General features: G+C 30.3%; 12 protein-coding genes across 12 annotated transcripts, besides 2 other annotated features; 5 read left to right on the top strand and 7 right to left on the bottom strand.

Annotated features, from left to right (window-relative positions):
- Nucleotides 1-185: 185 nt before the first annotated feature.
- Nucleotides 186-1,288, bottom strand: TVAGG3_0586920 (spectrin binding; the record flags this gene model as incomplete). The annotated part of the gene is made up of 1 exon (XM_001317383.1): nt 332-1,177. The coding sequence occupies one exon, from the start codon at nt 1,175-1,177 to the stop codon at nt 332-334; it is 846 nt and encodes a 281-aa protein (XP_001317418.1).
- A 10-nt stretch (nt 1,289-1,298) lies between these two features.
- Nucleotides 1,299-1,319: a mobile genetic element.
- A 445-nt stretch (nt 1,320-1,764) lies between these two features.
- Nucleotides 1,765-1,851: a mobile genetic element.
- A 648-nt stretch (nt 1,852-2,499) lies between these two features.
- TVAGG3_0586890 (armadillo (ARM) repeat-containing protein family) lies at nt 2,500-4,002 on the bottom strand (the record flags this gene model as incomplete). Its single annotated transcript, XM_001317382.1, has 1 exon — nt 2,622-3,266. One exon carries the CDS (start codon nt 3,264-3,266, stop codon nt 2,622-2,624), a length of 645 nt encoding a protein of 214 aa, XP_001317417.1.
- Nucleotides 4,003-4,241: 239 nt separating this feature from the next.
- On the bottom strand, nt 4,242-4,686 carry TVAGG3_0586880 (NFU1 iron-sulfur cluster scaffold; the record flags this gene model as incomplete). Its single annotated transcript, XM_001317381.1, has 1 exon — nt 4,419-4,616. One exon carries the CDS (start codon nt 4,614-4,616, stop codon nt 4,419-4,421), a length of 198 nt encoding a protein of 65 aa, XP_001317416.1.
- A 1,782-nt stretch (nt 4,687-6,468) lies between these two features.
- Nucleotides 6,469-7,103, bottom strand: TVAGG3_0586870 (uncharacterized protein; the record flags this gene model as incomplete). Its single annotated transcript, XM_001317380.2, has 1 exon — nt 6,496-7,089. One exon carries the CDS (start codon nt 7,087-7,089, stop codon nt 6,496-6,498), a length of 594 nt encoding a protein of 197 aa, XP_001317415.1.
- A 1,618-nt stretch (nt 7,104-8,721) lies between these two features.
- On the top strand, nt 8,722-12,356 carry TVAGG3_0586860 (A-type inclusion protein-related family; the record flags this gene model as incomplete). Its single annotated transcript, XM_001317379.1, has 1 exon — nt 8,722-12,294. The coding sequence occupies one exon, from the start codon at nt 8,722-8,724 to the stop codon at nt 12,292-12,294; it is 3,573 nt and encodes a 1,190-aa protein (XP_001317414.1).
- Nucleotides 12,357-13,323: 967 nt separating this feature from the next.
- On the top strand, nt 13,324-14,178 carry TVAGG3_0586850 (proteasome regulatory particle assembly; the record flags this gene model as incomplete). Its single annotated transcript, XM_001317378.1, has 1 exon — nt 13,324-14,178. One exon carries the CDS (start codon nt 13,324-13,326, stop codon nt 14,176-14,178), a length of 855 nt encoding a protein of 284 aa, XP_001317413.1.
- Nucleotides 14,179-15,150: 972 nt separating this feature from the next.
- Nucleotides 15,151-16,802, top strand: TVAGG3_0586840 (spectrin binding; the record flags this gene model as incomplete). Its single annotated transcript, XM_001317377.1, has 1 exon — nt 15,517-16,056. One exon carries the CDS (start codon nt 15,517-15,519, stop codon nt 16,054-16,056), a length of 540 nt encoding a protein of 179 aa, XP_001317412.1.
- Nucleotides 16,803-16,899: 97 nt separating this feature from the next.
- TVAGG3_0586830 (transcription initiation from RNA polymerase II promoter) lies at nt 16,900-18,450 on the bottom strand (the record flags this gene model as incomplete). The annotated part of the gene is made up of 1 exon (XM_001317376.1): nt 16,900-18,450. The coding sequence occupies one exon, from the start codon at nt 18,448-18,450 to the stop codon at nt 16,900-16,902; it is 1,551 nt and encodes a 516-aa protein (XP_001317411.1).
- A 189-nt stretch (nt 18,451-18,639) lies between these two features.
- Nucleotides 18,640-19,491, bottom strand: TVAGG3_0586820 (uncharacterized protein; the record flags this gene model as incomplete). The annotated part of the gene is made up of 1 exon (XM_001317375.1): nt 18,640-19,491. One exon carries the CDS (start codon nt 19,489-19,491, stop codon nt 18,640-18,642), a length of 852 nt encoding a protein of 283 aa, XP_001317410.1.
- Nucleotides 19,492-19,553: 62 nt separating this feature from the next.
- On the top strand, nt 19,554-20,702 carry TVAGG3_0586810 (zinc finger, C2H2-type family protein; the record flags this gene model as incomplete). Its single annotated transcript, XM_001317374.1, has 1 exon — nt 19,569-20,666. The coding sequence occupies one exon, from the start codon at nt 19,569-19,571 to the stop codon at nt 20,664-20,666; it is 1,098 nt and encodes a 365-aa protein (XP_001317409.1).
- A 364-nt stretch (nt 20,703-21,066) lies between these two features.
- TVAGG3_0586800 (major facilitator superfamily transporter) lies at nt 21,067-22,422 on the top strand (the record flags this gene model as incomplete). Its single annotated transcript, XM_001317373.1, has 1 exon — nt 21,067-22,422. The coding sequence occupies one exon, from the start codon at nt 21,067-21,069 to the stop codon at nt 22,420-22,422; it is 1,356 nt and encodes a 451-aa protein (XP_001317408.1).
- Nucleotides 22,423-22,493: 71 nt separating this feature from the next.
- TVAGG3_0586790 (glycerophosphocholine phosphodiesterase protein) lies at nt 22,494-23,733 on the bottom strand (the record flags this gene model as incomplete). The annotated part of the gene is made up of 1 exon (XM_001317372.1): nt 22,568-23,689. The coding sequence occupies one exon, from the start codon at nt 23,687-23,689 to the stop codon at nt 22,568-22,570; it is 1,122 nt and encodes a 373-aa protein (XP_001317407.1).
- Nucleotides 23,734-25,336: the final 1,603 nt, after the last annotated feature.

Raw genomic sequence — 25,336 nt, 5'->3', positions numbered from 1 at the left:
TGTCATAAAACAATGTTAAATACGAAAAGAAAGAGAATATCATAAAACAATGATTAATTTGAAAAGAAAGAGAATTCTATCAAACAATGATTAATTTGAAAAGAAAGAGAATTTCATAAAACAATGTTAAATATGAAAAGAAAAAGAATTCTATCAAACAATGATAAATATGAAAAGAAAGAGAATAAGTTTCATGTTAACATCAGCACCATGATCAACTAAGAATTGGACAATTTCTATCGATTTCACTTTGATGGCAATACTAAGAGGGCATTCATTAATATCGAGAGAATTTCATAAAACAATGATAAATATGAAAAGAAAGAGAGTGTTATAAAACAATGATTAATATGAAAAGAAAGAGATTATAATTTTTGTTGATATCAGCCCCATTAGAAATCAAACACGAAGCAACGCTATAATTACAAAAATACATGCTTTCTGCTATTGAATCAGGAGTTTGACGAAAATTTGATTTAAGGTACTCAGCAATTTCATAGTTTCGATAATCCAATGCTGTATTAATCATCTTATCAAATGATATACCATCTTCTATCATTTGCATAAAAATGTTTTCATTTCCACCTTGAACAGCATATCTTTCGGAGTATGTAGTGTATTGAGCTCCTAAATTTTTCAAGTAATTGAAACACAATTCTGATCCATATTTAATTGCCCAGTCAAGTGGTGTGATTTTATTAATTTCCTCATCAATATCAAGATTTGGGAATTTACTCTTAAGATCATCAACTTTATCCCATGCAATATAGTATAAAGGAGATTCTTTTGAATATAAATTCAGAATTTCATCTTCTTCAATTTCAGGTTCGAAGTTTTCGAATTTGAAACCTTGATAATGTAGAAGAGTAGCTAATTTATTATTTTGCGGTTTATAAATGTATGAAAATGCGTTTAATATCTTTTGATAAAGTTCTGAAAATAATTTGATTTCTTTAACACGAATTTGTGAAAAAATGTCTATGAAATAAAGTGCCATTTGGATATGTATTTTGTGGGTTGTTATTAATTCGATAATTTGTGAAGATATTTGTATAATATTATTGCAATTGACGCCCCAAATAATTTTTGATGCTTGATCTGGGTATTCGAATACATTAATTGGCTTAAGGTCGCTGTAATTGCGCCAATTTTCATTTTTTGGCTCTGAACTTGTCATTCTTTTTGAAAATTTTGGTTGTGGCACTTTTAAGGGTGGCATCCGACCAAATTGTCACTTTCTAACCCAAGCGAGAAAATTTCGTAATTTATAACCAAGTTTTTTAAAATCTATATATAATGCTTCACTAACATGACAAAAATTATCCCTACAAATCCACATAAATTAAAATAAACATTTTTATAAAAACATTTTTCGAATTACCTCAGACTTTTCAGAGGATTGAGTGACAACTCAATCCTCTGAAATAGCCTGTGATAATTCTTAGTCTCTACACTATTTCAATACAAGATTTTTTTGCCAATCACTCCAAATCACTTGATTTTATGGATATATGTCAAGGATCACACATAATTAATAATAATATTTTTTATTTTCAAAAAGGTACTTTTAATGGGCCAAAAATTGAAAATTTTTAATTTCTCTAGTTTCTAGCCAGAATCAATATAGAGTTCATATGCAAAAAGTGAAACTACTATGGTGTGGAAAAAAATATCAAAGTTCCCCACTTAAACACTATATATATATACAAGCTCCATTTTTAAACATTTTTTTAAAAATCGAGTATTGAAGAAAGTGTTGAAACCCTCAATTTGTGGGAAAAGTTCTCAATTTTGTGGTCATTTCATCTTATCACGTGGTAAGTTTTTATAAAACTCTTTATTTTCCATCGAAAAGTATAGGAAGTATTTGGTATTTATACATTGATTTTGAGCAAATATGATAAGTAATTCCGGATTTCATCACTTAGATTTAATAGATACGTGTTTTGCTGAATAGAAAAGATAGATTTTTGTACCTATATTGAATACCTTAAGTATTTTTGATATTAATTCAAAAAACAGAGACGAGATAGATACAATTAATGTAAAATTCATTTTTTTCATTCATTATTTCTCTACCAAATAAAGACATCAGACTATGCAAACTTTGTTGTAAATACTTGTCTTTACATGTCAATTATGAAATTATTTCTAATCGCAATTCAAAATCTCTTTCCTCAGATCATTATTGATCCAACTCATAATTTTGATCAGAAAAATCTAAATCCATTTTTTGACATCGCCTTTCGTAAGAACTTTATTCAGGATCTTGAAGATGAAGTATGAAAAGAATCATTCCATTTGAATCATTATGTTTAAGAGTATAACGCATGCAAACTTATGCAAATTAAATGAGGAATTGCGTATTTTATAAAAATGTATTGTGATTTCAAATAAATCAAACTATTTTCTCACAAAATCTATAACACTTGATACCGAAAGTCTGAAAGAAAACCTTCTGTAAATTCTGACTGAAGAATACATAAATAGGATTCGGGTAAATGACGTATCATTTCCAATTTAGCGGTAAAACATAATTTACTCTATACTTTATAAAGAAAAGGATTTATAAACAAGAAAATATAAAAAATCTGAGCGAAATCTCTTGAAGATATACATTCTTAAGCTTCATTATCTGAGTCATTAAAATATTTTGATTTAAACAAGTCTAATCTTTCAGATAATTCAGGATCATTTTCTTCATTTTCAAATTCATCAAGATAATCATTGATTGATTTATCAAAGAACATTTGTCGCATCTCCTTAAGTTGAGAATCGCTTTCTGCCATAGCAAATAACTTTTCACAAAGTGCCAAAGCTCCCATTCGTATTTCGTCATTAGAATATTGAATTCCTCTTTCTAGCCATGCGAAAGCATCCATTTTTGAAGGATCAACTAATATATCAAGACTAATTTGTTGAGAATTCATGATTTCGAAAATAAGAGTTATAATTAATGCATTTTGGATATACTGACCTCCATATTTGCTCTCTAGTTTCCCTTTTAGATTAGCGATAAAATCTAAATCAACTTCTGTTTTGTGAAGATAAGTTTGTAAACAAAAAATAGCACAAGAGAAATCACCAATTACGAAAGGTTCAGAATCTAATAATAAAATGATTTCATCAACATTAAGATATTGTATTTCTCCTTCAAGCTTGAAATAATTAAATAAAAATGCACAACAAGCTGATTTAATGCTAGGATATGTTGAATGCAAGCCTTGATATATTATGTTTAAAGTATTTTCTTGGCTAGGATTCATAATTAAAAATTTATTTTGTTTCATTAATTTGATTAATGTCCATATCAATAAGTGATCACATTCCATATCCAATTTCAAATCAATTGAACATATTGCAATTTCACAAAGACCTTCTGCAAACTGATTTTCTAAATTATCACTTGCAAAATTATACAAAAACTGACAGTATTCGCTACGAGTTTCAAATATTTCTTGAATGGGATATGAGGCGAGCAATTTTTGCATTGTTTCATGGACTAAATTGAGATTTATTGTGTTTGATAAATATTGAATGATATCTTTCTGTACAAATAATGAATTTAAGCAAATGATAACGTATTTAAATAGTTTCTCATCTTGGCTGCTTAATATATTTGATATTATTTGCGAAAAAGAATGATTTTCAAGAAACTCAACAGTATTTTCTATGTTTATCCTAGAAATCAGTATTGATATTACTCGTAATGATTCAGAAAGTATCTGTGCAGATGGATTTTGCAAGCAAGAAAAAATTATATTGATTGAATCGAATTCATTAAAAATATTTTCATCTAATACCGCATTAGGATAGTTTCTAACTATCCAATTGATGTTTTTTAAACTCATATATAAATCAGCAGCATCAGAATTTTGAAATCCATTTTGCAATGTAATGAAATGCTGATGTAAATGATAATTAAGTTGAAGTGTTTGCTCATTTACGTCAATTTTGACTGGTTCACAGATCGTTTTGTCTTCATTATCCTCTGAAATTTTTATATTCATCACTAAGAATTGTCACTTTTTCAAATTTTATCTTATGCTATCATATCAGCTGATCGTCTTCACGCCAAAAATGATATACGAGTGTTTTTGTGTTTAGCATTATATTTCAAATTCTCTAAAAATAGATCCAATATCCAGAACATATATTTTGCGATCTCAATAAATCAAAAACTATAGAATAACACTTTTAAGTCTGTTTTGTGTCACACGGCGTCGGTGATAATATGTTCTAAAAGTGTTAATCCTGAGGAGTCTAAAATATATTCAAATTTTATCAAGCTTCAGCTTTTTAACACATAAAATCAGCTGATTTCACATTCAAATTGTAAAAAATCGCTAAAAATTTAAAAAATTACGAGTAATACATGATAGAAAAATATAAAACTATTAATTTTGTCCTATATTTAACTACTGCTTTACTTCTTCATCAAGAGGGAGTTCCTTGATATCAATGATTTGCTTTTCACCGAATTCTTCCTGAAGGCATCCAAGAATTCCAGCATTTAATGTATTTCTACGAGAAGGACAGCCAGAGCAATGTCCCATAAGCTGTACAGAAACGATACCATCTGTGATGTCCTTTAAAACTATATCACCTCCATCCATTTGAAGGACAGGGCGAACACGCTCATCGATAACGGCATTAACTTTGTCGAAGAATTCCTTTGAAGCCTTTGCAAAGAACTTTGTCACTTTTTAAATTGTTTGGGAATATTTTATACGTGGAAAGTACGAAGGATTGACTAACAAAGCTTTAAAATCATATTTTTACGGAACCAACTTTCAAATATGTGCTTGTGAATAAAATTTGCAATTGAATGAAATTATATTTAGCCCAGGATATGAATTATTGTTAACAATAAAATTTTTACTTACTGCTAATAAGGATGTCAATTTGGAAGAAAAGTGAGAAAATTCCTAAAATGCTAAAAATGAATTTTCCAAATGTACTTTTTTATCTCATTTTTTTGATTTTGAAAAAAATTTGGAGAGAAGAACTCTTCGTTTTTGAATTTTATCACGATGGTTTTAAAGTATATTAGACACATGTATTGGTATTACTATTTTTGTATATTTTGAGAGAAAATCCCTAAAAAGTGAGAAAATCTAAGACAGTTTGAGAAAATATATAAACTATTGAAAATTTGAATTAAACTTCTAATTTGGAAAAAAGAAATTTGGAAAGAAGAAAATTCAAAAATCGAGATTTAGACTCAGCATCAAATGGAGAACAAAATGTTTTTTCATATGAAGGAAAAAAATTTTCTTGTGAAGAAATAGAGTTTTTAAAATTTTATTGTATGTAATGAAATAAACAAATATTAAAATTATTTTTTGATAACAAGAAAATTCCCAATAGAAAATATTTGAGAGAAAGAAAAAAAGAAAATTGAAAATATTACTCTCCTTTATATTTCATGAGATTTTAAATTTATTCTCATAAAATTGACAATTTTATACGTTTAGATGAAAATAAGTGATTTTGGTTGAAATAGAAATTATTATTTGCTTACAACTATCAAATAGATTTTTGCTATTTTGATTAAAATTTGTTAATCAAATTAATAAATTTTTTCTAAATATCTTAAATATCTGGATCACTCACATATACAATGAATTGAACGATAAAAATAATACAAACTCAACTAAGTTTCCTGTCTTTCAACTAAAAAAAATTATGCAAATTAAATTAAATTGTTTATTCAAATATAAAACAAAGATGAAGTAATTACAGTTATCATAAACTTTATGAATAACTCTGTAATTGGTTCAGATTTTCGTAAAAATATTTTTATTAATATCGATAAGAATACGTTTACCTACTATCACAACATATCGATAAACAAGAGTAGAGTGATTTTTATCATCGAAACTTTTTAAAAGCTGTAAGCTGGAAGGAAAAATCTTGTTTTTTCTGAGTTAGTTGTAGAACTATTGATGCACGAGTTATCATTGTGATGTAGAAGGATGTCAATGTACTGACTGAAGGATATGAAGTGAATTGAATTTCATTGCATTTCAATTTGATCAAAATTTGTTGAAATGATATGAATGTGTCAACATCTGTATCACTCTCTTTCACTCCTTCCCTATTCTTTCGAGAACGAAGCTAGCTCAGCTTTCGCTGAGCGAATTGACACTTTTGATGCCCTAAACGTGCATGCTCTCAAATTTATCGAAAAAAATTATACCACCTAAACTAGTATATTCTTATTTTAAATATGATATTATCCTTAGAATCCACACTAGAATATATTTAAATCAACTTTTAAAAAAGTTCGAATCCTGCGCGTCTCACTTTTTAAATTTTCGAAAAGGAAAATTATATTTTCCTAAAATGAAAACAATTTCCGAATTGACATCCTTACTGCTAACTATTCCTTTTTGCTATCTGTTAGATATTTGAAAATTTGATATCCAAAATTAAAAATTAAAAGTAATGTTGATAGTAAAAAACAAATAAGCGTTTATTAATAACATTCAATTACCATGGGCCGTAGTTCGGCATTGGAGCATATACAGGTGGAGGTTGGTTAACAAGTGGAAGACCACATTGGCATAACTGTGGTGAAGTAGGCATTGAATATTGATAATATGGGTAAGGATTTGGATATGGCTGTTGATATGGATAATATTGAGGAGGATATTTCGGCTGCTGTGTTGGTGGATATGGTAAAGCATTGCAATTGCAATAAGGAAGATTAAGCAGCGGAGGAACAAGAAGTGCAGGATTAATTGGCTTAGAATTATTATTATTTATAGGCTGATTCATTTGCTTTTGTTGTGTATTTGGAATTTGCTGTTCGGGATTGAATCCATTTTGCTTGTTTTGTTCATTTGATCTTTGGATCTTTACTTGGATACGACTTCTCCAGCATAAGAACATTTGATACTCTTTAGCATCAACTTCGTACATCTTTTCCTCTTCTTCTTTGTTACAGCATTCTTCTGATTTGCATTTACCACAGCATTTTCCCTCGTTATTGTTGCAACATTTATGTGCTTTCTTGTGTGATATGATTGAAATATCGGTTTCTTGGATTTCCGAACTTTCTGGCTGTACAGGTGAATCAGACATCCTAAAAAAACAAGTAAAAATGAATTTGAAAATTGAGAGGAATTTTTCCCTATTGTAAATAACTCAATCAATATTTTCAATTGGATTTTCCCTTTTTGCAAAATCGAAAAGATTTGAATCAACCTTAAGTAGGGATTTCTCAATCAAAAATTGTTTTTAGCAATTTTTTTGGGAAAAAATCCCTCAAATAAAACCAATCGATTAGAAATATATATTTCATACAATCATGTAAGGGTTTCGTTTTGCTAAAATTGTCACTTTTATAGCATATTTGTTTTTGGATGTTTTGCGAAACCAAAAAAAAACTATGATATACAATGTGTGTGTAAAGAAAATACTTTATTTACTAGTTAAAAAATCATTTGGTATTGATCAAGTTATTTTTTCTGGATAAGATATTATATGGATAATTGGATAGAAAATACAATTATATAATCTTGTACCTGGTTTAATTAAGCTAATTGTCATCAGAAACTTGTAATTTTTATGAATTTCAGATTTTCTTTTCATTACTGCTTTTCTTAATAGGTCAAGTTCTTATTTACGTTATAAAGTATGATATTTACAAATATCAAGTTATCATGTTTTTTGAGAAATTATGAGAAACAAACAAGAATGAAAAAGATAGGAATAGCAATGAATAGTGATGTGGGTATAGAAAATGTAAGAGATATGAATGCAAAGCAATCAGTATTTAGGATATTGACCATAGATTTCGAAAAAAAAATGCTGCATATTGAGCGAAAACTATGATTATATTATAAGGCTGTCATTTAAAGCATAATGAAACTATTCCCTTTTCATTTTAATCGAATAAGATAGTAAAGATTTTTGAATTAGCTAGAAACTGATGAGATGTTTTCACAAATCAGATTTTTAATCTCTATAATGCATAATTCACTCAATATCTCAATTTTGATATTGCGAGATATTTTTGCTATCGGTTTCGCAATTTTGACACAATAGCAAGAGGGTTCTATAAGCATTATTATCAACGTAGAATCTGAATATCATATCAGAAAATGTCGCAAATCTGACATTTACCCGACCAAATAGCAAAAATAATTGAATACTTTTCGCAAAAACTTTAAAAATCGATAAAAATATGAAATATAGATATTAAAGAGACTTTTTATATAATATTCATAAAGATTTTCCAAAAATATGATACCGCAAAATTAAAAAAGTGACGTCTTGAGTGGAGTCAAAGGTCGAAATTGCTAGCTAAATGTTTTTTTAGCGAAATTGCGTATTGTACGTTTTTTTCGCAAAACGAAACCCTTAAATCATGACTGCTGTCACAATTAGATGCATCATAAAACCTGTAAATTGATTTTGTTTTGATTTGATTGTGTATTGAGAAATTATCTTATAAGTATTCAATGGCTATATAGAATAGCATGATATATTGTGCAATGATTCAGAATAATTTATGATGATATGATTGAACTCATTCAAAATTATCGATTCAGGCTTCATTTCTAGGCATTTTACGTAAAAAGAATGCGTTTTTCAATCTATGCAAACATAGCGGGGATCGATACATGACTTTGTCAAGAATCATGGAAAACTCCCCCTCTTTTTTATAAACTTTGCCCCCTTTTGAAATTTCATTTTTTTTTATAAACAGTAATGGAATCAAAACAGCCTAAACTAGTTCAAAAGAATGATTCAACAGAGTCTGAAGGACAAGTAGAAGTGGCTGCTGCTTCCAGGCAAGAAATAGAGAATCTAAAACGAGACAATAAAGATCTTCTTAACCAACTTTCTAATTTGCAAGCAAAATATGATGAATTGCTTAAATCAACTAACGTATTTACAGATACTTCATCTTTAAAGAACGTTAATGGCGATAATGATTCAAATAACAATTTACCGCCAAACCAAACAAACAATTCATCAGGTGAAAATAATCATTTATATGAGCATCTTTTATCCTTACTTGCAAATCACGAATCTAATGAAAAACAGGATTCTTCTTCAGATAGTTTTACGAAAGGAGGTGATAATCGCCTTTCTGCCAAATACAACACAGTCATTAACGAATTACTAGAAGTTCAAAAGCAGAACGACGAGCTTCTCAACGAAAATGTCGAATTAGAAAAAGAAAACGATCAACTTCGAAATCAGCTTGCTACTGCTACATCCGATTTGAAAGAGAGCGAAAAGATTATAAAAGGTCTGAATGCTCAATTATCTTCACTTCGAAGGGAATTAGACGCAAGAATCGGAGATAACGAAAAAGCCGACCACAGATTATTGGTTACCGATACAGAGAAGCAGGTAGTTCAAATGCAATACGAAGAACTCCAAAACCAGGCTGTTAAAAGAAAAATTAAAATAAACGGTCTCAAGAAACTCAACGAGAAACTCCAGGAAGATAATAAATCTATCAGTAAAAAGAACGCTACACTCAACATGGAATACCAGAAACTCCAATTTGCATACGAAGAATTAAATAGACAATATGAGATCAATCTAAGCGATAAAACAAACGAAGAAGCGTTACAAACCAAAGAAAAACAGATACAGAAATTACAAAAGGCGTTAGATGACATGACTTCTCATCTTGAATCTACATGTTCAGATTTAACCTCCGAAAACGAGAGAAGGACACAAATGCAAAGCGTTTTACAGAAGCAGAACCAATTATTATCATTATTAGAACAAAAAGTTACTACTTTTTCAGAAGAAAACTCAAATCTGAAATCCCAAATCGAATCTCTCAAGCAAGAGAACTCAGATTTGAATCCCTTCAAGACCACGAGACAGTGCCCACACAAGGAAGTCAGTATAGCCCTTCTAAACTACATAAAATCAGAACTTCCTGAAACAAATCTTTCAATTGAACTCGAAAACATTCTTTGCCAATCCGAACTCGATACAACGGAAAAGGTTGTCACTGCCTTTTCAACGCTACTCAATTCTTCCCTCTGCAGCAACGCGTTTACCATCAAAATGGACCAATATAATTCTGACATGACCGAGCTGAAGACACAAAACAACAGACTTGTCAATTATATCGCAAACATGGTCCAGTTCATCGACCACGTTGCAAACAGCGGTGATATCCAAGAGTGGCTCATCGGACACGTACAACCTGAAGACTTTAGAAACTCCTTGAATTCTCAAGTCGCAAGAATTCAGAGTTACTTGCAATCCAACAAACTTTTGAACGAAAATGAAGATTTATGTGATTCATTTGCACACTTTCCAACATACATCAACAAGAAACTTGCAAAAGAAGATGTCTACAAGTCGAATGACAATGAATTATTATGTCTTTTGCAAATGTTTTCTCTTGCAAATGACATTTTAACGAAATTCAGTGTCGAATTGCAAAACAGAAGTTCTTTGTTGATGGCGGAGTTAAGAAGAACAAGAGATGAATTCGCTGAAAGTGAGCAATCAACAAAAGACGAAATAGAACTTAAGACACAAGAAATTGAAATCGAAAAACAGAATTTGATTGAAGAAAACGAAATTTTGCAGAGAAAAATTGAAAATGCAAAAGAAGAACTTAGAAAATCCGAAGTTTCGAATTCTTTGGCAATTCTTCAGTTGTTGAATGATGATTTAGACAATTCAGAAGTTGTTCCATCCAATGACGAATACACACAACAAATTGAGCAGAAGTTGTATCAAAAACAAGAAGAAATGAAGAAGAAAGATGAAGAGAACCAGAAAGAAAAAGAAAATTTGATGAACCAAATCAATGATCTTAAGAAGAAATTGGGTGATTTGTCAACAGAAAAAAGGAACTTAAATGAAAAAATGGAGAAAGAAAAAGACATTTTCGAGGAAGAAATCGAAAATCTTAAAGAAGACAATGAAACAATCAAAAACTTGAATGATAAATATGTTGAAGAAATCAACAAACTCAAAGAATTAGTTGCTGAAGAACTAGAACACAACAAACAATTGATTGAAGCGCATGAAAAAGCGATGAATGACTTGCAGAATGATATTGAAGAGAAACATCAAAAAGAACTGATGCAAGTAGGTGATGAAATTGATAAATTACATAATCTCATCACGAAGAAAGAAGAAGAAAACACAGAAGCATTAAAACAAGTAAAGAATCAGTTCAGAGATGAAATAAATAAACTTAAAAATGAAAAAGAAGAAGCTGAAAAACATTCAGAAGAAATCACCGAAAACTATGAAAATTTGTGTGAAAACTATAAGCAAAAGATGGAAGAAGCAAGAGAAAATGAATCTAAAGCAAGAGAAGAAATGATTCGTGTTCAAACAACAAACAAATCATTGAACGACGAACTCAGCGAAATCAGAGTTGATTTCAAGATGTTGGCAATGAAATATAAGAGTTTAGAAGAGAAATCTAAACGAGAAAAACAACAAATTGAAGCAAAGATGCAAATGGTCAACATGGCAAATGAAGCTGCAATGAAGAAGAAAGTTGGAGAAGCTGAAATTGTTGCAAGAGAATCATTCAAGAATTTCTTGATTTCTGTTTGTGAAAAATTCACTTCATTTGTTGACTTTTCGAAACAAATTGATGAAAATTCAGTGAATGAATTACTAGATAAAGTCAGTTTGGAAGTAGAAAGCAAGTCAGCAAATGGAATGAACTTCACAAGACAGATCAGCGAATACAAAGATGCTAAAGCTCTTTTAGGAATCAAAGATGAAGAATCCCTCGTAAATAATTTGCAAAAATTAGTTGAAAAATGCAGAGATTACGAGAATATGAAGACTTCAATCGAATCAGAACATTCTGAAGTTAAAGACTTACTTAACAAAGTCTCCAAACAATCACAATCTGCTTCAGAAGCACAAGATTGGTTGGAATGGGCTGTTAACTTACATGGAATTATTTCTGACAGTTTTTCATTGGTTAAAAAACCAAGCGAATTGAGATTTGCAATTGGAGAAGCTGTCATGTCTTCACTCGGTAAGAAGAGGTTATGGAGACACATGGAGATTTTAAGATCTGAGAAACAGATCTTCGTCAATGGCCTTGATCGACAAAAAGTTGTTATTCCACGAACAACAATTACAACATTGACTGCAGTTTTAGTTTCGATTAGAAGAATCCAGAAAATGAGTGGACATTTGTTTTCTCCTATTTCTATTCCTAGAAATAATGAAGAAACACAGATATTGTCTTTAACACCAAGAAGAGGTAAGGTTATGGAAAGTAACTCGCCAAAGAAGAATTGGCCTTTACTAATTCCAAAATAATTTTAATTATATAAGTTTATTTGTTTTTGAGATTGTATTAAAAAAAAGTAAGTATATATTCTATATTCTGTGATTTCATTAGTACCTTGTTAATTATCATTATATATAGTTTGTTATTATCCAAATTTTTGCAGACTTTTCATAACATCTACTCAATATTAAGACCATTTCAATATAAGCTCCATTTTTAAATTCATTTTAAAAATTGCACATTGAATACTGGGTTAGGATTATCACAATATTATAATATCTTTTCGAATTTCCTTTTTATCAGACTAGAAAGTAAATACATATTTTTAGTGATTAGAAATACGTTTATTATGCTAGAACGTAAATCTAATCATACACATTAGAATCTAACTTAATTATTGATCTTCAAATACACGAATCTGAAATGCAAATATATAATATCATTAGATAGTTCAGTAGAAATTGAGAATAGATATAAACAAAGCTCCGAAAGTAATATGTATTCAAGCAATGATTGAATATAAAATATGTTTATAGATTTTTATCTCCTATTTCTGACATAGGACAATGGAGAAAATCCAATTGCCTAATAGTTCATAGTTTCGACTTTTTTAAAAAATTTCGACTATTTTTTTTAATTTTTCAAATGGCGGAAAAGAAAGATATCCATCTCATATACGAAGATTTGACAAAAAGGTATCGAAATAATTATAAAATCATTGCTTCTTTCGTACGTATTAACACAACAAATACAACAGAAATACAAGAAATTTATCAAAAGATAAAAAAAATTTCTGTTGAGATAAATTTATTTCCATTTGTACGTCTCCCTATCGTTTTTAGTGCTTACAGATATAATAATAGATATTTGAAATCATATTGGCTCATTTTCAAAATGTTATTTGAAGAATTTCGAATAAAATTTGATTTAATAGATCATCCGGCTTTAGAATATTTCTTTAATAAAGAGTATGGTTTCCCAAAAAGTTATAAAAGTGAAAAATCTTATGGAAATTATACATTAGATCTTCATGAAAAAACACAATTTATAGATCAATTATGGATGATGATAAAGATTCATTTATTGTATTCATTGAAAGCGAATCATTTGATAAAACTCAAAAACTCAAACATGATTTTTATCCAGAATCATCTGAAGGATATTCATTTCTTGAATTGTGTTGCTATCACGGAGCGGTTGATTGTTTTAAGTTATTAAGAACAAAATTCAACTCAGAAATTACTCCACAATGTCTTCAATTTTCATTCTTAAGTGGGAAACCAGACATTTTGAACGAATGTTTGAAATTCCAAGAACCCGATCAAGAATGCATGAGATATGCAATTATTTCATTCAATGTTGATTTTATAACATTTTTGAATAGAGAGTATGAATTAGAAATCGATTTGGATACTTGTAGGCTCTGGAAGAATTACCAAGCTTTCTTTATTTATCTTGATGTTTCAAATGACATTGAAAACTGCTTTCCTTATACTCCCTGTTTCGGTACTTCTATTTTCGAATATTTTATTTCACAAGGAGTTGATATTAATGCAAAAGAGAATCAATTTCATGCTACAGCCCTTCATTTCGCAGCCCTTATTGGTAATATAGAAATAGTTAAATTTCTTATTTCTCGTGGATTAAATATTAATTCAACTGATATTAGTGGGGCATCTATTCTAAATTATGCAGCTTTTTACAGTGACAAAAAAACGATCGAATTCCTTATTGAAAATGGAGCAGATATTAATGCAAAAAATAAAAACGGAATTACCATTCTTCAAGTGGCAGCTTCAACAAATAATTATGGTGCTGCAAAAATTCTTATTTTGCATAGTAAGAAAATTATTTCAAAAAGTAATTTTGAGGAAACAATTGCTTTTATCGATGAGCGAGATAATGATGGATAAACTGCGCTTTTTTATGCAATTCAAAATAATTCATTTGATACTGCTAAGCTTCTCATTTTAAATGGAGCCAATGTAAATATAAAAACAAATAAAGAAAATTCTCCCCTTCTACATGCAACACACCAAAACCATTTTGAAATTGCAGAAATACTTTTATCTAATGGTGCAAATATAAATGATAAAGCGATACATGGATTCTCCTTACTACATTTTGCGGTGGCCCACAAAGATGTAGATAAAGCAAAATTCCTTATAATGCACAATATTGACATTAATGCAAAAGATAATTATGATCATTATGCTGTTGATTATGCATATTTTATGAAAGACAAAGAGATGATAGCATTTCTTGAGCAATATGGTGCAAAGCGATCTGACCAAAACTAATATTGAATTTTCAATGTTGTTTAAACTCATTTTTTAAAAGTATTACTTATTCAGCTCAAAGCATGTTTCTTCTGATATTTGTTAATCATATATTATCCCCTTTGTTGATGATAAATTTCTTTTTAATTATTATTCTATTCTGGCTTTTTCGAATTGGCTATGGAAGAGCATGCAATTACATGAGATATGCAGAGGCATTATCTCCAAGAATGAGACGTGCTCATTCATAACAAGACTCTTGTCGGTCAACATTCCACATTCAAGTTATGAATGAGCAACAGTATGCATTCCAGGAAACATGCCGATTCAAAACATTGAACGTATTGAGTTTGGATCCTTTGTCAAACAAATAGAGCTTGGATCCTCTAAATTATCTGCATCAATAATTTCTTTCATTTCTGGTATGACAAGCAGAAAGAAAGCGATCAGTAACCCTAGGAAAAAAGAAAAGGGGTGTCACTTTTCGTATATGTACCTTTCGTTTGTGTACCATCAACATAATACTATAATTTGATAAAAATATCAATTTATTTTATTTTCGAGATGATTTTCTGCCAGATAAAAGTGACAATTTTAGCAGAGTTATAAAAAATGAATAAAATGATTTTTTCTGAACTTACAGAGAAACATAAGGACATAATTGATACATTTAATGCTATCTACAGTCTTAAATCAGAAAATGAAGAAGAAATCGAGAACATTTACCAACTAATTAAGACAAAATTAATAGAAACTAATACAATTTCACTATCTTACGTTCTGAGCGCTATTTGCAATGCCGAAAAATTCAGAAACCGTTACATGAAATCGTATTATGCTATCTTTAAAAAGTTAATTGATGAATTCAATCTAAAAGAAATACCACACATTTCTATTTTATTTGATTATTTAATTTATAAAGAAACAGGTGTTGTCTATGATGTAAAACATAAATTGAATTTTTAAATTTTTATGTCATCAAATAGCTTGAATTCATATGAAAATGATGAACTTTATAAATCAATAATGAAAAATGATAAAGAGTCATTCATTATTCAAACGGGAAAAGAAGGATTCGATGAAAACAAAGTATATGACAATGGTTTGTTTTCTACTGATAATCTTCAATATACATTGCTTGAATTATGTTGTTATTATGGGGCTGTTGATTGCTTCAAGATTTTGAGATCAAAATACAAATCCGAAATTACAGATGAATGTCTGATGCTATCTTTTTTAAGTGGTATTCCTGATATCGTCAATGAATGTTTGAAATATAAACAACCAACTGAAAAATGCATGAAATACGCAATTATTTCGCATAATATCGATTTCGTTTGTTTTTTGATGAACGAATATGGATTAGAAATCGATTTGAACTATTGCTGCAAATTCAACAATCTACAAGCATTATTAATATATTTAGATCAAACAAATGATATCGAAAATGTTTTGTTTATTCATCGTGCTTTGGAAATTCGTTGGTTGAGTATTTTCTTGCGCAAGGTGTAAACATTAATTCAAGAGATCATCTCGGAAGAACTGCACTTCATATTGCTACATTGTACAATAACATAGAGTCATTAGAACTCCTTATTTCAAAAGGTATCGATATAAATGGAAAAGATGACCTCGGTAGAACTGCAATTTATTTTGCAGCCGAAAATAATCTTGTCGATATATTAAAAGTACTTATTTCTCATGGTGCAGATATCAATGCTGTTAATACAACTAAAAGATCTGCTCTACATGTTGCTACACTAAACAGATGCAAAGAAGCTATTGAATTTCTAATATCTCATGGTGCAGAGATTAACGCATATGATAATTTTAATAACAGTCCTCTTCATATCGCTGTTGGAAATTCATGGATTGATATTTCACGAATTTTTGTTTCGAATGGCGCTGATGTTAATTGCAAAAATCAAAACGGGAGGACTTGCCTTCATATTGCTGCATATAATAACAACAAAGAAACAGCTGAATTACTTATTTCAAATGGTGCTGACATAAATGCAAAAGATATCTTTGGAGAAACTCCGCTTCAAATCGCCTCTGAAAATAATAACCAAGTAGTTATTGAAGTTTTAATTTCACATGGTGCTGAGCCAGCTACACAAGATAAGTGAAATTATTTCATCTCATAAATGCATTTGGATTTTTTATTCGTTTTTTCTATTTCAATCGAAGTAAAATTAACATTAAATAGATGCGACTAAGTACCTTAAATTCTTGGAAAAATCGATAATTAGATATCAAGACATTTAGTGATAGTAATTATATATGTTGACTTCATTTTCTTTCATTATAAATATACATATAGATTATTTATTGAATACAAACATATATTTTTATTCACACTTTATAAGAGCGGCCACAAATTACAATTGAATCATCATTCAATACTTGAATGGAATCTGATGTTGTTGAGTCAGGTTTTACGGATGTTTGCTTGCTTCCATTAATATCATAAATGGAAACAATTCCATCTTCGCATGCAGTAATAAAAGAAAGTTCATTTGAACTAAATTTGATATCATTTACAGGTGAATCTGTTTTTGATTCATGCAAAATATCTCCATCAAAAGAAAGTAAAGCAAAACCTTTCGTCATTCCGACACAAATCATTCGACCATTTTCCGTAGTATCCAATGAAACAGGTGTATCATTCAGTTCTATTTTATTGAGTTCTCTTCCTTCTCCAACATCCCAAATTCTGACAGTTCCATCTAAAGAAGAACTGACAAATGTTTGTCGATTTTTTGAAGACAAACAAGTGACAGTACTCGTATGTCCTGCAAAAAGTCTAATAGGAAGATGATGGCTCATCTCCCACATTGATATAGTACCGTCAAAACTGCCTCCAAAAAATAAAAAAGTGTCATCATAAAAAGTGACATTTGAAATTGGTTTTGTATGGAAATCATATCTTCCTACTTGAGAAGCTGCTTCTGTATGTGCTATTCTTATCTCATTATCCATTCCACCTGAGACAACCATCGCGGAATTAGCTGAAAATGCAAAATTTGTAACTCTTTTCGAATGCTGATTTAAAATTGTTGTTGATGTCTTGTTTGGAAAGTAAAATCTATGCTCTTTATCGAGAATGAATAGTCTAACAGAGTTTGCTTCAGCATAGCCTAGTAAGCGACCGCAAGGAGAGAGTTTTATACATGATAAATTATTATGATGATTGAAAAGCGTAATATGGGACATATCATGGATATAAGTTTGCTGTATATCTTTCTGTTGCATTGTATCTCTATTTTTGGCCGTATAGATTGATCCAGGATTAAATAACTCGAATAATCTGATTTTTTCTTTTTCATCGTTTATTTTAGCTTGGGATTGGTTTACATTTGTATTTTGTATGTTAAAAGTATCTTCCGCGATAGTATATCGTATTTTTTCTGTTATTATTATGAATGCATACGACAATTTATCATCTTCGAGTATTTTCTGGAGTTTGAATGCAGAATATTTCGAAATAGAGATATCTGTTGATGGTAATTTAAAAGCTCTTGGATTCTCAATTAAATTCTGTAAAATTTCATTCTGGTAATGAGTGAGATTCGTTTTATATGAGTTAATGAAGTTTGAAAAGTAAAATTCATAACCTCGAATGATTAAACTTGACGCAAAATGTATAAATAATGGAAAAATAAATTGATTAAGATCTTTTTGGACAAATGCTGAACATTCAGCAACTTTTTGTAAAAAAATCTCTAATGCTTCCATTATTCTTTTTGGTTCTGGTGATGAAATGTATTCTTCGAAAATTTTCTCTGTTTCGGTCAACTTTGGGCCTTTATCATTAAACAAATGCTTGTTTATCTTCGTCTGTTGCTTTTTAAGCAATAAATATTCTTCAACAAAAAAAGGCATTGAAAATTGATTCTCATTCATTCATAAAATTGACATAAACCATCATATCACGTCATCTTAATCATATTTATATAATAATAAAGACATTAATTTCAGCTAAAATCAAATTTATAAAAATAACACAATTTTTTATTGCAAACAATATAGACAAAACAATTGATGATATATTGCTTTGAATTTGGCAATCTAAATTTAATAAGGAAATGCGAATTAAACTCTCCATTTGCCCTTCATTCTATCAAATCTATCATCTGATGAATCATCCATTTGCAAAAGTACATCGTAATTATTTCCGAATAATGAAACTCTTGCTGGACATCCTGATTCATTAATTAAAATAGCAAAAGGTGAATCTCTTGCAGGTTCGCAGCTCCAGCCTAATCTATTAGCAGCAGCAGTGATTTTTTCATATGCATTCAATCTCTCCATTACTTGAGCAATGCAAACTCCTATTGAATCTTCATCTGGAGATATATCACTAACAAATACATCTTTCTTTTCTAGTTCAACCTTTGTTTGGTATATGTTAAGGATATATTTCTTTTTCAGTCTGTATTTATTTTCCGAGATGACTTCAATATTTGTAAATTCGGAAAGCTTGTTATAAGCGTTTTCATACCACTCATACTCTGCAGAACTCTTTTTAAGATCAGTGATCTCTTTATCGCAGATTTCTACTAAACGATTATAGTCTGTTGTATTGGATGAAGGTATTTTGTCTTTAAGTTGCTTTAAAATAGAATTAGATTGTGATATTAAGGTTTGGAATTCATCTGCCGTCATTTCATTTCTTACTCGATCGTTTTGAATTTTTTGTAATTCTTGTTCAATTTTTTGTCTTTGGTCACGGGCTTGATCCAATTCGCTCTTCTTGAAGGGTTGTATAGTTTTATCCTGTTGTAATGTCTCATATAGTTTTGCTTTTGTGTACAAATCGACGTACTCGTTTGCAGCTTGCTCAAATTGACGGATATCATCATTTCCTACGTTATTTTTGATATCTCTGAGCAACTCGTTTCCTTCCTGAATGCCATTCTGGAGTTTGTCGACAACAGAATCCATTTTTGAAAAAAAAATTCTTGACGCGTAAAGTCAGTGGCAAAAAATTTGTTTTTTAAACGTATAAAAATTTTTGAGGAATGTACCCAACTCCGGGCGCTCCTCCTCCTCAATATGGATATAGACCACAGATGGGAATGCCTCCACCAGGAATGCAACCTCCTGGAATGAATCCATATGGACCCCCACCCGTTTTTCAACCTCCAATGCTCGGAAGACAACCACCACAAATGAATCAACCACAAATGATTCCAGTATTCAATATGCAAATGCAAGGTGGAGCTCTTTATCAGCCATCAAATCAACCTCCTCCACCACAAATAATTCTTACACGACCAAATCCGCCAAAAGAACAATATGCATGGGCACCAAGAACAGAGCCAATGAATTGGGGATTAGCCGAATCACTTGATGTTAACCAAATGGTTCAAAAAGGTGATTTAGCTTCAGTCGAATTTTATATGAATAAGTTTACATTTGCAAATATATCAAAGGATGATATGAAGCAATTCGGAAGCAAGGGTGCCCTTAATGCCTTTCTTATATTACAACTCGCATGTGATTATCTAATGGCTCAAAGGAATATGGCACCACCTCCATCTACTGATGAGCCAGATGCGAAATTGCTTGAGCAATACAATGCTAACATTGCTCAAGCAACTAAAGCTATCGAACAATATAAACTTAAAGTTAAAGAGCTGCAAAAACAAGTCGAAAGACTGAAAAATGATAGAGCAACAGAGAAAAAGATCATTTTGAAGCTTAAAGCCAAATGTGGTAAGCTTCAAGAATCCATGAAATCACGTCGATTTAACAAAAATAATAACATGGCTACTACAGAAACAGAACCAGGTGCTCTTAAAGAAACTCTTGCACTTCAACAACTTAGAAAGAATGAGAAGAAGCTTGGGCAGCTAGACAGCAGCGAAATTTCGTCATCATTAAGTGAAGCTATAGATACAAAAGATCTAAATAGAGAAACTGGAGAAATAGTAGATGATGATTCAGATGAAGCTCAATCTTCAACTGGAGAATTCACAGGAAGTGAATACGAAGATGAAGATGAAGGCGAATATGGATCTATTAATGATAGTGGAGCCTATGATGATGGCACCGGTACAGTTAGATCAGATGACGATGATGATAGCGGAGGAATTTATTCAGAAGGCGAAGTTTAAGTTATTTTTTATTTTATTTATGTAAATCATATTGTGTGCACTAATCTAGAATCCTCTAACTTTTTAAATCTGAAATTGAATTTTTCGAAACTTGACTTTTAAGAGTTTTAACTCCATGAACCTTATAAGATAGTCTATTTTACTGCATAGTTTAGAGCCTTTGACTATATGATTCAAATGTTATCAGATTATCTGACACTCAAAAACCTTAAATACATTTTATTGATTTAATAATGATTGTGACATTTATTTGATAAATAAAAGTTTTTGACGTAATCAGTGTATTGAATTTTTCCGAACTCATCGTTTTGTCATATTTATATTATATGTTTCTATTTAAAATTACATGTTTTTTAAATTCAGAGATTTCTGAAAATTGAAAAGGGGTTATTTTAATTTCATGAACGATCCATTAATAGAGCCTACAAAGCATTATTCCTCATGCAAAATTTTCTGTATCACAATGTCATGCCTAGCATTCCAAGTTGGCTGGACTGTTGTGTTTGGACTTGTAGATCCTTTAATGACTGACTTAAATCTATCAAAAGTTACTAAATTCATAGCTTGGTCAATTGGACCAATTACAGGTTTCTTCGTTCAGCCAATTATAGGTTATTATTCCGACCGCTGCAGATCCCGTTTTGGTCGCCGTCGTCCATACTTGTTTTGGGGTGGAGTTGGAACATTTATTGGTCTTGGTGGACTATTTGCTCTATACATGCTCAGAGAGAAATGGTCCCATAATTTAATCACTCCAATCTTACTAATTGTTATTGCTGTTACATATATTTCGATTAATACATTCCAAAGCCCAGCTCGTTCTATTATTGGCGATATACTCCCACCAGACCAAAGAACAAGAGGTTTTGCATTTTCATCAATTTTAATTGGAATTGGCGCAGTTGTTACAAATCTTCTTGGCGGTATTGGCTACTTTGTTAATAGTCCATCATATCAAAAGAAAGTTTTTCCAATTACTTTAATTCTTTCAACGGTCACAATTGTAATTTCACTCGCTACTACAATTATTGTTGCAAATGAGAAGCAATTTACAGAAGAAATCGAAAAAGGCAGTATCTTTGACTTGAAGTCAATATTTCATATGTCCAAAGTTCAAACTAGGGTTTCTATCGCTCTTATGACTTCATGGGCAGCTTTTACAGGCTTTTCAATTAAATTAACTACATTTTACTCAAAAGAAGTTTTCCCAGATGATAATAATAAGGGCTTGTGTTTCGGATTGGTTGTGAACGCACTTGTTAACACTTTAGCCTTCCTGTATGGTGCAATCCATGAGAAATTTGTTAATACTTTAGGAACAAAAATGGCATATTTTGTTTCTCACTTTTTAATGTTCGGAAGCTTACTTGGCGTATTATTTGCAAAGAACAAATGGGTGTTTATGGCTTTGATGGCACCTCTTGGCATGGGATCAACAGTTTTCAATACAATTCCATTTTCTATTGTTACTGCAGACTCCACACCTCAATCATTAGGTAAAAACATTGGAGCTCTTAATATTTTCCTTGTTCTTGGCCAACAAATTGCAAACCTTGTTATTATTGCAGTTGGATATATTCATAAGAAGTGGGATTGGTTAAATCAAAGAGTTGGTGAAAACCAAGCTTATATAGGCTCCGGTTTTGTTGCTAGTGCGATTGCCTGTGTTTTATCTTTTTGGATTATTGTTCCAAAGGGCGAAGAAGGAGCTATTTCAATTACAAGCTCAGAAGAAAAATATGAACAACTCAAATGATTTCTTTTAGAAAGACTCTACTATATCTTTCAATATATTAAAAAAAATTAATAAAAATTAATAGTATATTTCACGCAAAAGCAATGTTTATTTTTGTTAAACGAATAAATAATATTTATTAAGATTGCATGGCATTATGTACTCATCATTTGCCTACTTTCTTCAATTTTTCGACAGCTTCATTATATGGCTGAATGTAATCACTAATAATAGAAGCTATTCCATGATTCATTAGCATTTCATAGTATTCCTTTGTCTGTTCCTGATAATAATAAGTCATGAAACTAATATTGAGTTTTGTTGCTTCATCAATGATCTTACATTCAGGTAATAGGTTGCGCGGATCAGTGGAAATATATGCTATTCCAAGCTTTTCCAGAAGAGGGAAGAATGTTCTAATTCTGTCCCTAACATGACTAAGTTCTTCACCATTTGATGGATTTATTAACAATGCTACGGGGTACCTCTTTTGTCTAACAGCAAAGCTTATAACAAGAGTTGGATCAAAAGAACCCAATATAACCGTACGATTCTTTCCATGTTCTTTGAGTTCTTTCAATAATATATCAACATATGCATTTCTTTCTTCGAATGGAATCATTTTTTCAAGCTCCTTGGAACATGGGTACTTTACTTCCGTCAAAATTGAAAGATCTTCTGGAAGTTGAGTAAGGACTCCTGAATATGTGCACCTCAATGTGTTATACTCTGTATTTAAGCCCGATTCTTGATGTTCTTCAACAGTTATATCTTGGTTACAATACAAATAATTTCCTTTTTCATCAATTTTAATTGGATCTCTGCCGGTTGCAGATTTATGAGGAAGAGTAACCAAAAATGGATGAATAACAATAGGAATCCCACCATTGGCTAACTGGACATCCATTTCAACGCATCTCGCACCATTTTTATATGCCTCATGAAAAGATGGAATTGTATTTTCCAAGAAATCATGGACAATTTGGTTATTTCCGGCACCTCGATGTCCAATAACAAATCTATCAGGAAGATTATTAATTGTTGGACCAGGAAGGTCGATTTTTGGATCATCGATAATGATAGCATCAATATTAATGAAACAGTTGCTTTTAGATGTTAATTCCAAGTGATTATAGTTTCTGAGGGTATTGAATTCGATTTCAAAAGCGTCACTTTTATTTTCGAATTCGAAAGGAATTTTCAGCTGGATTTTTTTCATTATACTGACCAAAGAGAAGCAAGTAATTGTGTTTACCGTATATATTAATACCTTCTGATACTGAATCATAAGTAGTTAGACTTTCAGATCGGGAGGTTTCGTATGCAAAGAAGTATTTCATAAAAATGACATTTTTTATTGAAACTGACAATTGAGCGAAAAAAGCCGCTTATCGTTTTATCCTTGATCATACTGGATATTAATATAATTATTAAATAATTATGTAAGTCCTAATGCTGTTGAAAAAGCAATATTGGCTAGGAAAAGATAATTTCGAAATAAATAAGGATGATTTTCTGTTTTGATAGTATATTAATAAATTTTAATGAGATTCAAGCCATTCCTTTTATGGATTTTCAATAGAGAACAAAGAAATACAGTAATTCTTAAAAGAAGATTTGATTTAAAAGAGAAGTGCCGCCACGCCCAAACTTTGATATCATTGTCCCAGACTTTACTACGAAAATCTAGTCCTATAGGTGACAATAAAAGTCTACCAAATGATCCCCTTATTTGCTTCACCCCAAAATAATATTTGCGATTTCAACGACAAAAGATAAAACACCCAATATGACGAATGAATAAGTACTACTAGCATAACCTAATTATTGACAACAGTTTGAATTTCCTATTTATTCAAAATTTGTAAAATTTCTATCTCAAATAAGATCAATTAAGCGATATAGTATACTTGAATTATGATAATTATGTTTTACATCCATAGTAGATTACCATTACTGACTATTTTTTAGACAGGATCAAAATTTTCAAATAATGAAAAATGAATATTTATATTCTAACTTATATAGCATGCTGATTTGCTTTTTATGCAATCAAAAGATTCATATCTCTTATTGCCTACTCATTTAATAAAAATAATTTTTGAAATTTGATGTTTCTATAATTTACTGCTTCAATAAAGCTCAGTAATGAGCACTATTGATTCATCTATTAAGCCTTTTATATTTTGCAATTATTAAGGAATAACAAATAATTTTTGATCAATTAGCGAATATAGCATGAATTAAGCTTAGTAAACATCATACAATCTGAATTCGGATATTAGTATCTAGATTACGATGGTTAATGTGAAAGATAACCGTATCATTTTTTAAACTATCTTTGAAAACTATGGAAAATTCTCGCATTATAGTATTTACTGAATGTATGAAGTTGATTGTCTAATTGTCAATATAATTGTCATATTGATTAGATAAAAATATTGGAAATCTTTTGCAATGAGCATTTTTGTAGTAAAATATATTGCTTTTACAAAATAATATTCATGTATTCTTACTTACAAACTCAAAACTCAGGATGATTATATAGAAAAATAAAAATTTGTTAGTAATCAAACAAAATATTGATAGTGCTGCTTCAAAGAAATTCAATGAAATCTAACGTGTCCATATTGAATTATTTCGACTTCTCTTTATGAAATTCGTTTATAACATATTATCAGGATGCTGAAAAAGTGAGAGTGTCAAATATTTAAGGTTCTTTTTTGAGAACAACCGCTAAATAAAAAATACAAATAAACGACACATTTGGCATCTATGATATATAACAAAACTATTTTCCCATATATTTTGAGCAAAAAACTTAAAATTGAGAGTGGTAGCACTTCTTTTAAAAGTGACATTTTTATGATAGTTCAACATATAATCCTTATGCAATGACACTAAGATTCCAAAACTTCAATAATGATTTACAAGG

The sequence above is a fragment of the Trichomonas vaginalis genome, chromosome II, assembly GCF_026262505.1.
Source record: "Trichomonas vaginalis G3 chromosome II, whole genome shotgun sequence".
Classification (NCBI taxonomy): Eukaryota; Parabasalia; order Trichomonadida; family Trichomonadidae; genus Trichomonas; species Trichomonas vaginalis.
The sequence above is the reverse complement of the archived record's forward strand: the minus strand, read 5'-3'. Positions and strand labels throughout refer to the sequence as shown.